The sequence below is a fragment of the Centruroides sculpturatus genome, unplaced genomic scaffold (assembly GCF_000671375.1).
Source record: "Centruroides sculpturatus isolate CEXI.00-Female unplaced genomic scaffold, Cexi_2.0 scaffold96, whole genome shotgun sequence".
Classification (NCBI taxonomy): domain Eukaryota; kingdom Metazoa; phylum Arthropoda; class Arachnida; order Scorpiones; family Buthidae; genus Centruroides; species Centruroides sculpturatus.
Window position 1 is genome coordinate 195476 of NW_019384376.1, and position 15373 is coordinate 210848.

At 35.3% G+C, this 15373-nt stretch overlaps 1 protein-coding gene across 1 annotated transcript in view; it reads right to left on the bottom strand.

Moving 5' to 3' along the window:
- Positions 1 to 15373, bottom strand: part of LOC111617064 (endothelin-converting enzyme 1-like) — a 51059-nt gene that overhangs the window by 21649 nt on the left and 14037 nt on the right. Inside the window, exons 4-11 of the mRNA XM_023358402.1 lie at positions 14633 to 14788; positions 14474 to 14557; positions 14217 to 14398; positions 3609 to 3791; positions 3454 to 3525; positions 3241 to 3383; positions 651 to 897; positions 472 to 570 (exon numbers count right to left, since the gene is read on the bottom strand). Of these exons, the coding sequence (XP_023214170.1) occupies positions 472 to 570; positions 651 to 897; positions 3241 to 3383; positions 3454 to 3525; positions 3609 to 3791; positions 14217 to 14398; positions 14474 to 14557; positions 14633 to 14788 (1166 nt within the window). The remainder of the gene's footprint in view (positions 1 to 471; positions 571 to 650; positions 898 to 3240; positions 3384 to 3453; positions 3526 to 3608; positions 3792 to 14216; positions 14399 to 14473; positions 14558 to 14632; positions 14789 to 15373) is intronic.

The following is a 15373-nucleotide window of genomic DNA, read 5'->3' on the forward strand; positions in this document are numbered from 1 at the left end:
CGTAATACACGTAACTGAGGAGCGAACGAAAAGAACCGAGTCGAATTAATTAAGTCGGAAAAAAGAAAGTGTGCATTATAATCGAGAAAATGCGAGTATTGTATTAATCTTTAAAATATTGGTGTTAAATCTGTCTTATAATATCATGACGACTCATGTAAATCGAGTTATCCGATAAAAATAAAATACAATACCCATATAGCCTTATCGTTGAAAAAATTCGCTTATTTCTGCTCACCTCGAGTTTTGCTTATAGAAATGGCTAAAAAGTGCGCAAAATACGTACGGAAATACGGTATTACAGCACCACCTGTATTGGACGACCACCTGTCTAAAAGACCACTTTTTGATGAAACCGTGTGTGCTCGCCATAGACAGGTTTTACTGTATATATATTTAAATACTCAATAATTTATGCAAAACAATTATATGAAAATTATTGAAAAAATTAAATAAAAATTAAAATTTTACTTTCATTCTGACGATATTTTTGCTGTAGCTATCGAACCACTCTTCTTCAGAAAATATTTCATCCAGTGTTTCGAGTATTTGTTTGGAATAACTTTTCACCTAAAAATATGTCATAATACAATTTATAAAATATTTCATTGCTATAAAGTTACATTATGAGAGTAAAACTACTAGTCTACCTCATTAATGTCGTCTGTTTTGTTCATGGATTTTATCATCACGTAGTTCATTCCGATCTCCGTATACATATCCATATCGTTAATGCAAGTTTTCCATTTCAATTTATTCATACCCGGAAGTTGTACTAAAGTTTCTTGATTGTAATTTAAAGATTCTCTCATATCGATTAAAAGCTGTCTAAAATTGTTGTCGATGTAAGGCAAATAACGAACAATTATACCCCATACTTGAAAGTTGTAAATTATTCTGTTTAGAAGAATTGATATAAATAAAAGTATACATAAAATTTGGATTCTAGTATTTAATTAAATATAAAAATAATTTTATTGATGTTAAATGTACTCTTTATAATTTTTTAATATCAAAAATAATGGTAAATTGCTTTTTTCATTCAAGGCTAGATAGCAATGGGGAAATTTTATGTTACTGTAAAGATTCATTTTTAAACAAGTTCGAACAGTTACGATTTTATGGGAATCTCGTTCTCATTATTTATCTGTAATAAAACCTACATAATAGTTCCAAAGATTGAAATTTGCCCGAAATCTTTAGATGTGATGAAAATCAAGCATTAGGTTAACCATATATCTAGATAAGTATAAGATTGAAATAGGAAAAGCACTGGCATGTTGCTATAGAGGACCTGAAAGCAAATCCGAGTCGGCTTATAAATTGTCATGGCTGCCTTGACTGGAAATGATGAAGCCCACCATTTTTTGCTATCCAGTTTTCTCTTGCGTGAACCGAGTTTCGTAACCTCGGAAACTTTGTAACAGATCTCACTCACACGTCAGGTTCCGTCTCTGACACCTGCTACCTAACTTATGGGCCTAGCCGAATCCATGGTGACTATAGGAAAAAGGGTCTGTTTGTTTCTACAAAAAGAAAACAGTTTGAAACTAAATACATGAATTCAATTTTTGCAGGCACTTTTACAGGCCTGCAAAAGTGTTGTCTAGCGGAAAAAGTTTTAAACAGAATATTTGTATAATAAGAAAACATGTGCACTCATATCCAGAACATAAGCATAATCAGGGGCGGGTCTAGGTTTTTCGAGGCCTAAGGCTTATTGAAGTCTAATGGGAGCCCCTTTTTGTTAGATTAAAAATTTTTAAATCGGGGTTATAAATTCTGTTTTAATAACATCAAAATCAGAGTTGAAATATATATTTATTTATGAAATGGTATTGAATGACAAATTTCATATCAATAAGTGCTCATTGTTAATGAAAAATTATTAAAAATTTGTGATAATAATTCAATTTTTGTTGGCCCTTCACACTTGGAAGCCCAGGGCTTATGCTCTATTAGTCCCTATGTAGATCCACCCCTGAGTGCTATTGTTCAATTCATACGATGAGCAAAATATGAACAAACTAAACAGTGAAAAATTAATGTAAACGTTTCTAACGAATAAAAATACATAGCGTGTAATCAAAGTTTTTCATTAAAACCCACAAATATGTGTAAAATATGCAGCTTCATATATACAGGAGTAGCACAGCATTGTTTCTGCTATAGTTTCACCATTGACAATAGTTTGTGTTCCACGTCCATTTCCTTGTTGACATACATTATCATAACAATACCATTCAAGAAGCCGCTATTTGATGTCAACTGCTCGTCGTAACAGAATTTCTGGCAGAACACTCTGCCATACTGTATATAGAATTAGTGTTAGAGTTTAACAAAATGTTTACGGTAGGCTTCAGGTAGATGGTCTTTTTTCAAGATGCCAGTGAGTATTCCTCTGACCCATGTGTACACAGAGAGCTTCTTTAAGATGGTGTAAAGATCATTAACATTGTATTTTGAATGAATGGAGCAATGCTTTATTAACTAACAAGTCCAGGTATAGTGTACAGAATAATCTTCGGATTAAATTCTGGAGAGAGTAAAAAACACAAAACAACCCCATGAAATCATGCAGAGACAGTTTGCAGATGGTGGCGTTAGGTGGCCATAATATCACAACCGGCATAAATTCTTGATAAAATGAATGAAAAACTCCAAAAAAATAATACTATAATTATCTATAATTCAAACATTCCATTTATTTTTACATACACAAATCGAGCTATAAACATTGTGACAATGGAAATTATTTTACATTTTCAAATTAATTAATATCTTTACTGCTTAATTATCGTATTGCTCATTAAACTGAACTGATATGATTTTTCAATATACAATCATAACAGGAATCTTAATTGATCAAAAAAGTAAACAATATTTTATTTCATAAAATCTAATGAAAATTTTTAATAATTGAAAAATAAATCTATTAAATACTTGAAAAATATTTAACAGGTATCTGTAATTAGCTAAAATGAGAAATCCGAGTAGTCTCAATTTTAATAATTACGTTGAATTGGTAACAATAGAATTAACCAGAACAGGAGATGAAAAGTTAGTCCCAATTATAAAGTTACTTATAAAATTCTAAATATTCGGATCAAATTCTAAACCAGATCCCCAGAAAGAAACGAACGATTTATTGTGTACTCAACAGTCTTTGACTCGATTGGTTTAAAGTGATTGTATAATAACTTAAATAATGTTTTCATGATAATAATTAAATGTTCTCACCTTTTATTTTTAGTGTTTCCAATAAGCTGACATAGGTCAGTCAAGAATTCCATGCTGTTTACTTTTAAAAAAATTTGATCATTATATTCTTCTGGGTGTTGAAGATATTCAAATAAAAACATAAACAGATTCTTCCAGTCGATCTGAGATTAAGTTATATAATAATTAGAGTTAATAGACATAAAATTATTGCTATTTATAAATTTGTTCTACCTGTGAGCAGTTGGAATGTAATTCTGATATCGTTGTATTCGTTGAATTATCATCATAGTCTTTATCTAAAATCTACACAAAATTTAAAATTATTTTAAGTATGAAAACAATTTAAAATTTTAATTTAATTAACAAAGATCAATATTTCTATTTACTCTTGCTACAGACGTTTGAAAGTCAATTATTTCATCAATATGCTTCTTATTTTCTGTTGACAAATCTAATTCAGAAAGTACATAGTCTATCAAATGTACATATCTTCCTTTAAATTTAATCCACTTTTCTTCAGTTGTATTCAATAATACAGCTGGTCTAATTATATTACTCTCAACATATATCTGTAATTGGATGAAATGAAACATGTACAGTACAACATTTTACTATATATATTACGTAAATCAATTAACATAATTTATAATTAGTATAAATGTAAAATTGCACATTAATTTAGTTAAATTTATTAACATAATTAGCTTTCAATCTTCAGATGAAAACAAGCCACGTATCAGAAACGATTTTATGATAGTGGCGTAAAGGAAAGTCTCTAATACCTATTTTCCTAATTTTCATATCGATTTATTTTCAAAAACACTTATTTCTTAATGATTTATTTATAGAAGTTAAAACCGAAACAGAATAATAAAAACGATTGCTGTTCATTTTTCGAGACAAATAATTTTAACTTTAGTTCATGACATTAAATTCTAAAACATTTCTTCACAGAAAAATAGACGTACCGTATTACACATTTATCATGAGGTACATCATGCAGCACATACATCATATAGTATATATAAATCTTCCCACTGAATATTTGAGTAATTTTATGACTGAATACACATTTTACATAAAATTGATAAATGCACAATCAGTATTATTACAGACAATCTTATAGAAAATAGTTTGAATAAGAAACTAATAATAAAACTATTCTAAAATTATACTTTTCAAGAATAATGAAAATTTAAAATCATTAGAATCAAATTTTCTTTACTGTGAGATTTGTCTGTTTAATCAAATATTTGTGCACTTTGGCCAATAAGACCATATTTATATTTGTCATTTTGAATTTATCAAGTTCTCAATGCAATTAGTCATTTTTAATACATGATGGGAAATGATGTCGCAATTTGAAATATTCAAGAAAAGTCAAGAATGCAAACTTTAATCTACATAGAAATAGCAAGATATCTCAAAAATCGCTCTAAATACGGTAGATGTTTATCCGTTTGATTATGTATATCATTATGTGCCTAACATTGTCAACACAAGGTTAGGCACAGAGCCGTTAAGCTGAATGCTTACTTTTCTGAAAGCAAAACGTCTTATTTAGAAAGCAAAATACACTTTTTAAACAATACGATTTTTTTAAATTAATTTTTTTTATGAAAATACTTCGAACTTTTGTCTGTGTAAAAACTTTTTCTTGTAAATTATATAAACAAATACGATTATCAGAGAGACAAGAGTGTTTTTACACAAAATAAAAAAAAAACAGCGCGTCTCTGCGCAAAAGTTAAGAAAAATATGGCAATTTTAAATTATTTTGCAAAAAATCCGGGCCTCAGCGCTTGTTCTAAAATTTATTTGGTCGTCATGGGGTTATCACATTGCAAACCAGGGACGAATTCTCAAGTTCAGGTACAGTGTACAGAATAATCTTCGGATTAAATTCTGGAGAGAGTAAAGAACGCAAAACTGCCGTCCGGGTCAGCAATTTTGAAAAGGTGGCAACACTTGACATACCGTTGTGATTTTAGTTCGTTTACTTTCGAAACTAAGCTTTGTTGGTTCTCGGAATACAAGTATAAGGTAAAATTTATTTAATACTGTATTTTTAAAATATTTATCTGTTAAATAGTGTGTTGACGTGTGAGTTTTTTAGATAGTATTCACTGATCAAGTTAAACGATGCCAAACTGTTGCGTTGCATATTCCCTAAGCATCCTACTCATAGGAGTAAGTGGATTCATGCCTGCAAACGAGAAGATCAGTTGAAAATGAAACAGTTTGCAGTGCTCACTTCCTTATGATCTTCATGACCATAGCAGTTGACAAAGATGCTGATAAATACCTTACATCATTTCCTTTCATTGGATTAATTCCTAGTATGGAAGAAGCACTTAAGATGATTGAAGGGAACTCAGAGGTGCAAGAAATGACTAGAAATTTCTCCATCCTGTCTATCAGTATTCACGGCTTTTGGTCATTTCGTGCTCTCTAAGCGGTAAAGTGCCTAAAAACACAACTAATGTATTTATGGCTGAATGCTTTGAAGCTGCGACTGCAAGGATTTTGCAAAAACTGCGCTACTTAGCTGGTTACATTGCTCATTGTTGCAAGCCAATAGATATGTCTCTTGGTTATAATAGTGAAGAAATCAAGCTCTCTTCACCTGAATTGAACAATGACTGGATAGAAAACTTGTCTCGATGTAGCTTGATTATGCCGATAGATAGCTGGCTGAACAGTGCAAAGTAATTGGAAGTAACATTTTCGCTGTTTATTGGAAACAATATTTCCAAAGTGAGCAATGTCGTTAAAGGCCTCTGCAAAAAATTTTATTAAAGAAGTTCTCGCATTTGCATCCCCAAGTAATAAAATTGTATGTCAGAACAAGACTTTCTTATATGAATACGTTATATAAATGCAGGAAGCAAAATTTAAAAGTCCGCCAAACAACACCAAAAAAGGCAAGAAAGTGGCAAACTTCATATNTAATTGGAAGTAACATTTTCGCTGTTTATTGGAAACAATATTTCCAAAGTGAGCAATGTCGTTAAAGGCCTCTGCAAAAAATTTTATTAAAGAAGTTCTCGCATTTGCATCCCCAAGTAATAAAATTGTATGTCAGAACAAGACTTTCTTATATGAATACGTTATATAAATGCAGGAAGCAAAATTTAAAAGTCCGCCAAACAACACCAAAAAAGGCAAGAAAGTGGCAAACTTCATATGCTTGCACATCCAGACATTATTATTATTATGTGTTAGGTTTAATGGGTTATACTCGGTACACACCGGTGGCTGTGTACTATGCCGGACCAGAGTCAAGGCATAGCAACCAAAACAAAACTAAAATTAAATGTGTGTGTCAGTGTCAGTGTCAGTATTAAGGAATTTCCTAACAATATGGCATGTATTCAATATAGTGGCCTTCTGTAGTGTTATGTATGTATTTCTACTCAATTGTAATGTTCCCAGGCTTTTGTGTAGCGTGTGTGGTATCACACCTGTACAGGAGAGAACGACAGGTACAATAAGCACCCTATCTATCCTCCACAGATGCCTGATTTCCTGGGCGAGTTCTGTGTACTTGCTAATTTTTTCAGTGCATGTGTTTTGTACATTGTGAGTGTTTGGAATGGCTATGTCTATAATGTATGTGATTTTATTGTGTTTGTTAATGAGTGTGATATCTGGTCTGTTGTGGTAAATTGTTTTATCTGTGATTATGGCTCTGTCGTAATACATTTTGTGCGTGTTATTTTCCAATACTGTCTGTGGAATATACTTGTAGTATGGTTCGTGGATATCTGCCAATTTGTGTTTCTTTGCAAGCTCTTGGTGTATTATTATTATTATTATTATTATTATTATTATTATTGAAAGTATATAGGAGGCGTTACTCAAAGGTATTTCCTCTAAGGGGATGAAATGAAGTGAGGTCTTAGAAGGAAGGGAAAGTGATTGGTGGCAGAGGCCAAAGAGGATGAAGGTTGGAAGAGAAGTTAGAAAATGAAGGGGGGAGGTCATGAGCTACAGCAAGACGTAGAATTGAACAGTACAGGATACACTGGTTACCGAATGATACTATAACTATACACAAAAGATATATAAGTTGAGGATATGTGGTGTACCGTAGAGATGCAATACACTGTAGAAAGTTGCATACCTTGGAATCATAAATACAAGTATAAAATGGTGTGACCAAGAGCAGTACAAAGGCCGTGGTGTAAACACCATGGAGCAGAAATATGCGAGGACAGATGTACAATATAAGGAAGTAGGAATATATAAATACATTAAACTGTAACTGTGACATGACATTGCCGCAGAGAGGAGTCAACAAACACAGGTGTACAGATGACAAAGCCAACACAATACAGAGGTAATTACGGAGGAAGAGATTAAGTATACGTCCGTTACATATTAACCCGTGATGAAAACGTGGCCACGCAGCAGAAGCGGTCCAGGCAAACAGTACAGATAATTGGGGAGAAGGTACAAGAAGAAAACTTAAGTTAAGATCATCTACATAGCTACATGCGTACAGAATTACAGTTGTTACAACGAGATACATCTCAAAATGCAATATAACCAATATACATAAACAGGAATACTTAGTACAGAAGAAACCAGCTATGGGTATTTATACACAGAAAGCCTCCAGCATTGGACAGAGCCCACTTACCTGGAAGGTGCCCTCGAGGAGGACCCTTCAGTTGGTGCTAGTTCCTTGATGAGTATTAGGAGGGTCGAGAGCTGCAGTTCATCTCAGAAAGGCGATAATGGCACTGTAGATGTTTCGGTCCTTAAGCAACTTGCTATGTGAGCAGGGCCGGCTGTAATAATTTTTGAGTACCTCGCCCATCAGCCTTATCCGTTGCTGCTCGTAGAACTTGCAATCACAGAGAAGGTGCCTGGTGTCATGTATAGATGAGTTATCACACGAGCAGGTGTCGATAGATTTGATGTTAAATCTCTTCAGATATGCATTGAAACAGCCATGCCCGGTGATTAGTTGTGTCAGTTGTTAGTTTGGGGTGAAGTAAGTCCACTTTAACCTATCACCAACGTCTGGGATAAATTCATAAGTTGTTCTCCCCGTAACGTGAATGGGACCGTTGTCCCATTCACGTTGCCACAGTTTGATGGCCTGGTTGTAAGCCCAGGACTTAACTTTAAACCTGGGGATCTTGCTGTAAAAATAGATGAGGCCGGAACTGGCAGCTTGCTTTGCAAGCCAGTCCGCAGCCTCATTGCCAGAGACACCAGAGTGCCCACGCACCCACTTGAAGTGAAGCGTGTGCCGGTACTTATTTGTAGAAAGTAGGTTGTGGATTTTTGAAATGCACTCACCTCTATTGTATGGACTGTAGAGGGAGTGAAGAGCAGTCAACGAGTCTGTGTAAACACAGATGTCCATTCGATGGGGAAACCACTCCTTGTACACGTATTCCACAGCCTTATAGATTGTGAGGATCTCGGCCTGTGGAACCGAGCAGTGGGGCCCTAACCTAAAAGCAGACCTGTGTTGTGTAGTTTCTGTGATTAAACAGAACAAAAGCGGCACCAACACCGCCACTGTGGAGCGAACCATCCATGTAGATAGATACGTCCATATGATGGGTATGGGAGGCACGGTTCTGAAGCCAAGGATACTCTTGATAACTGTTTAAATTGGTGGATTTATTTTCTATCTTATAACACTTCAAGTCCTCCTTGAGCTGAGGATCAAGAGTCAGTGAGAAGTCTTTGCAGTTATTGCAGGAATCCTTTGAGTGATTATTAGTGTGCCACAGCCACATGAGCATCCTGGCTTTAATGTGGGTAGGTAGAAGGCCGGCAATGACAAGCAGGGCAGAAGTAGGAGCCGTGCGATATACGAAGGGCAGCGATCCTCTGTGCCTTGAGGAGTTTACGCTGTGTATGCACTTTCTTAGTGGCGGCTGCCCAGATGGGGGCAGCATAAAGGAAGATCGGTTCAATAGCCCCTAAATAAATGTGCCGGTCAGCCTTATAACTAACTCCCCAGGTGTTCTTGACTATACTAAAAAGGGCATTTGAAACTAGGGCCGCTTTAGCACTGACCATCTCGATGTGCCTTGTCCACTGAAGTTGCTGTTCAAAGACCACGCCAAGATAGTTGAACTCAGTCTTCCTTTGGAGACGGTTACCATCAATGTGGATCCTCGGGATTCTCTGTAGAGGAGTGTTCTTAGAGAAGATGATGTATGAAGATTTACTAAAGTTTATGGGGAGCTTCATGCGGTTGCTCCAGTCCGCCACTTTGCTGAAGATGTTGTTACTGAGGACAGGAGTTTCCACTGTTTTTGTTGGAAACCAGGATGATAGTGTCATTGGCGTATCCTTGGACGAGGGCATCATTCAAGCCATTGAGAGTATTTAGGAGATCGTTGTGTGTGCACAACGATCTAAATAGTCCATAGGCCAGGGCCCGAGATGGAGCCCTGTGGGCAGCCTTTGGTGACACGATGAACATAGTTGTATGTGGCAGAGTACATACCCGCCTGGTGATCCTCCAGGAAGCTACTGCAGATCGAGGAAAGATTCCGTGGGCAATGATAAGCCCAGAGCTGCTGGAGGATAGAAGGCCACCATAAATTGTCGAAAGCACCCTGAAAGTCGATAGAGATAAGCAGAGTGTGCTTACCTTCTTCTTTAGCATTTTGTATGTGCTCAACTATGATAGAAAAAGCAGTGATGGTCGACTTACCAGGGGTTAAACCATGTTGGTGCGAACTAAGGTGGTTGTTAGTTCTAAGGTGGCAAAGGATCCTGCTGTTTATCAGCCTGTCAAGGACCTTCCCCAGGATGGGAAAAAGGCTGATAGGTCTGTAGTCCTTAGGATGAGTGGGGGTGTCACCCGGGTGCTTACTAATGAATTTACCGGAGGCGATCTTCCATTGGCTCGGAAAATAACCCAGCGAGAGGCAGCGGTTAAAAATAGTGACAAAAGTAGTTGGGATAGCAGCGAAGGCTTCCCTTACCATTTTCCCCGTGATCCGATCGATTCCTGGTGCTTTTTTGATTTTGACAAGATTAATTGCGTGAACAACTTCGTTAAAAGTGAATGGGGGATCTTCCCGCTTGTCAGGCGGATCTCTGAAACCTGAGCTAGTATTGTGGTGAAATTCACTATCTGTGTCTTCGGTGTCTTCAGGGAAATGGTAGCTGAAAAGCTCCCTCATATTTTCCGGGAGAGTATTCGTGAAGGTGCCATCGCTGGTCATGACCACCGCGGTTGTGTTTGCCTTACCCTTCTTCTTAAAGGCGATATAGTAAGGCTCACACCAGAGTGTGTTGAAGCTGCTGCAGAATTTTCTCCACGCCTGGTGGAGCTTATGCTTGATCAGAGTTTTGTATGAGTTGAATTTCTCGGTGTATTGGCCCTTGTGGGTTGCTCTAGCATGCATGTCTGTCTCTCTAGCTGTATCATGCTCTAGCGTGCATGATACAGCTTACGAAGCTTTTGAACCTCCAGGCGATGGCTTGCTAATTCATTGTCCCACCAGGGGGCTATAGACTTCTTGTTACCTGTGCTTTTGCTTGCCATTTTGTGGCTGTGAAGGATGACCCTGTTCAGTTGAGAAACACAGTTGTCAAGTTCAGTGGTTGTCATATTCGTGATAGGAACATCAATAGTCCAGTTGGTTTTCATCATCTCTTGGAAAAGTGGCCACTAGGTACAGTAGTCCTTTTCGGAAGGCCTGCTGTCGTTCACGTTGATATTGAAGTGTGACACAATGTATCAATAAAAATAATAACTTGTACTGGAACTAAAAAGAATTAATCAAAATTATCACCTTTTTACAAATTCCAGCAAATAATTTAATATCATAAAAACGTTTTCGATCGTGTTTAGCGATCTTCATCAGTTAAAAAGAACATTAAAAATAAAACAAATATCAAATTTACGAAAAAATAATAACTTCGCATGCGTAATGATGAGCGCTTAACGGAATGAATACAAAATGTTAGGGATATTAGACTAAAAGTAAATAAATAAATAAATAAATAAAAATAAAGAGCTCAACAGTTTCTCATTAAAAATTAATGTTTCGTAAAAATTACAGGTTATCTTCATAGAATAATTTCCATGCTGTGGATGCAGAGTGGGCGTCCCTATGATTGATACAAGTAGTTTTCCCTTGTCCTTTACATCTCAAAAAACTGGAGATTTATAAAGCACAAGGGAAAACTACTTGTATCAATCATAGGGATGCCCACTCTCTATCCACAGCATGGAAATCATTCTATGAAGATAACCTGTAATTTTTACGAAACATTAATTTTTAATGAGAAACTGTTGAGCTCTTTATTTTTATTTATTTATTTATTTATTTACTTTTAGTCTAATATCCCTAACGTTTTGTATTCATTCCGTTAAGCGCTCATCATTACGCATGCGCAGTTATTATTTTTTCGTAAATTTGATTTTTGTTTTATTTTTAATGTTCTTTTTAACTGATGAAGATCGCTAAAGACGATCGAAAACGTTTTTATGATATTAAATTATTTGCTGGAATTTGTAAAAAGGTGATAATTTTGATTAACAGGAGAAACACACCGCTCCTCAGGAGCAGTGTCCGTTTGCGGTTGTTGAACTCCGGATCCATAAAAACAGATGCTCAGGAGAAAAGAAGATGATAAAACAAACGGTACCAGTCACGCACCCCTACTAGCAAACGCAAGCGGAAATGGCTGAGAACCAACCGGATTAGGGTCAGTTAGAGGATGAGCGAAAGATCCGAGGAATAACAAGACCGAAAGCGCCACCAGAAAGGGCAAAATAAACCAAAACCAGCGAAAACGCTCGTCGGAAAAGACCCAAAGTAACGGAGTGGCGAGTGATGCAAACGACCGAATTAGGGTCAGGAAGGGGATCAGCAGCAGGAGAAAACGATGACCCTTCACCCTTTGTGCCTCTTCGGCGCGATAATTCGAAAAGTACTGATCCGATTTACACGAAAGTTTAATAGGATAAACAGACTAACCCTTACTATAGACCAACAAGAAAACAGAGCTAATGGCCTAATACGATAGCCAAAATCAGCCAAAAGTCGGCAAGTAACGGTCGTTAAAACTAGCGAAATAATTAACGGAGTTTAATAAATGATATATATATTGAATCGGGGTAGCAAGATAAACACAGCGGTATGATACATAAAAACGTACGACACGAATTTGGCGAGAAGAAAACCGTCCGAAGTTCGACCACGTGGTCTCGGTCAAAAAAAAGCCCGTAACACCCGAAAGTCTGAACCGAATTTAAAATGTCAGACAACGTTCGAAAGCGCATGTCAACAGCAACAAAGTGATATATAGTATACTCACCGATCGTAAAAAAATTCCAAAGATAAGGCAATTTAAAAACGGAGCCTATAAACACATTACATATAGTAGTGGCGACAATGGCGCCCTCTCTTCCACACATCCAGACATTAAAAAATTTTGAATTATATATAGCTCTCTTGATGCAATGTTTTACTTAAACCAGTATATATATACAGATGTCATTTAATATCTAGTTCTACAGCTAAATCTATTGTAATACCTCCATTCCTTTTGTATTGAATAAAAAAGCAAAAAAGTATTTTGTTACTTGTGAAGCATTGGTATTTTTTTAAAACTTTATTTTGTAGAAGAAACATATTTGTAACAAAATAAAGTTCTAACAATCTTCACATGAAAGTTCAGAATGTTCTTCTTTACTCGGAAAATATGGAAAAACATGTTTATTTGCCTGAGGAGTAGCCATAAGGTAAAGTAACGATTTAATTGCTTGTAGAATACTTCTTGTTAGTTTTGTCATACGAATAAATTGCGACGTGTTATGTAGAATAACTTTACAGCTGAATTAAATTAATTAATTTGATTTTGAATAAATTAACAATCGTATATGTTTATTAACCGTTGTTTGACGTTTGCGGTGCATTCGTTTCTATAAGATTGCGTTTCTGACATAAACAGCACATACTACAAAGCGGCACTGAATCAAGTTTCTCGATGGTGACGTCATGCGCAGTGGCATTTTTCTCGCTAGAGCGAGTTGCGTTACCTTATCTCCATATACCTTGGTAATAACCGTCGATACTTATAACGTAAGATTGTATATGCTGGAAGTGGAGATCGAAGCGGTGGCCCGGGTAGCGTAACCGTCTAAGCAGAAGTTTTTTTTCTTCCAGTAGATATAAATCAGTGTTTTTCAACCAGTGGGTTGCGAAGCTTTACACGGGGGGTCACGGGTAAAAGAAAAAGACAAGTGTTTGTAGATCCTACACTACATTAAAAAAAACTACAATTTTAGCGAGAAGGCTGTACCTGTTTATTTTACAGTACAATTGATTTTTTGATCGATATTTAGGTCTTAACCATAAATGTAGCCAAGGAGGGGCCTGGGTGAGTACGGCCTACCCCAGAAAATCATAGCCGAAAAAGTGTTGAGCTGATTTGCAAAAATAAATAAAAAGTAGAAGCTGAAAATCCTAATTCTAAAGAAAGAAAGAAAAAAAAATCAACGGCTCCCTGTGCCCAATGTTATAATTAAAGGAAGTTTCATACTTTATCTGTGTTAAGTTATTATCGATTCCTATGAAATTTTCATTTTAATCAACAATAATTTGTCTCAGCAGAAAGAAAATTAAATACATAGTTTTTAAAATCACTGATATAGTTTTAATATGGCCCTAGGGGTCGCCAGAATTTTTTAACTTGTAAAGGGGTCGTGTATTCAAAAAATTAAAAAACACTGATCTAAATTATTTAAATTTTTTAATTCAAAATTATAATTATTAAAGTTATTAACATATGGCGCCTAACGCCTTCCTCTAGTGCCAAATTATTTGCATAATTTATTTAGTTATATAGGCGTTTCAAGCCGATAGCATTCGACATTGGTTAATGTTTAATTATAATATTAGTTTATAAGAAAACAATATATTGATAACGTTTTAGCAAATTACTAGAAATTATTAAAACTTACAGTAACGAGTACAATTACAGTTGCAGATAATTACCCGTATGTAAGAGATGTTTGGACTACTATAAAATTTAAACAGATTTCCAGTGCCATGATACACGTATGACAATACCATAGCTTGTTCCATTGTTAATTTTGAATGATCGTCTTCAGACAGAGGCCAACCGTCTAAGTTAGCTGCACTTAAAATTTCATGAATTGCCTCTTTTGTGTCACTAACTGTAATTTAAATACAGAATTATTAATTATTCTCATTTAATTAATTTATTTATTCAAAATCAATGTAATACGTACGTTTATTTAAACACGATTGATAATATTTCTTTACTTTTTTGACGAAAGCTGGATCATCGAAATTCTCTGGCTTTTCCAGTTGTTCTGTATTTGCATTTATTACACGTAAATTACTATTCCACTTATTAAAATTACTATTTAAAATAAAATATTACTTGCCTTTTATTAAATAAATGATATAATTTTTTAAAATTGTATGATCGCGAATTTCATCATCATAAATATATTCGTATTTTAGATAAGAACCGCATGAAAATTCGTAAAAGTTGTCGCATGGATTTACGGTGAAGTCCATATTTGTTAGAATGGAACCAGCTGAAATTATCAAGACTTCTCTAAACAAAGTACATCGAGTTTATTAAAATGAAATTTTATTTAATTATAGTTTTTGATTTTGTTTCATTATAATTTGTACAATGTGCTTCATCTATTTTAGTGAATCAAGTTCATATCTATAGCACTTAAATACTTCAGCATTTCTTACGGAAATTGAAGTGAAAACACTAAAACAAAAAATAATTGGCTGTTGGTGGTACATTCACTATTAAATCGATTGACACTGATATTGTCGTATATTTTCTAAATGACACTAAACCAGGGGTCGGCAACCTTTTGAGTCGGAAGAGCCAAAAATTACAATTTACAAAATTTCAAAGTTTTTAAAGAGCCACAAAATTTTTTCTTGCCAACAATAAATAGTACTCGCATAAATAAAGTTTTTTGAAAAAAACTAATCTATTTATTCAAAATTGTCTTGCGTCGAAAGCGAATTAAACCTCATAGAAACATCCGACAACGGCGTCATTCGAGAGCTTCCGACGGATTGACGACAGTGACGACGCGTGTCACGGGGGAGGGGTGCGATAAAAAGTGAGTACAAGTGGCTGAGAGATAGAATCG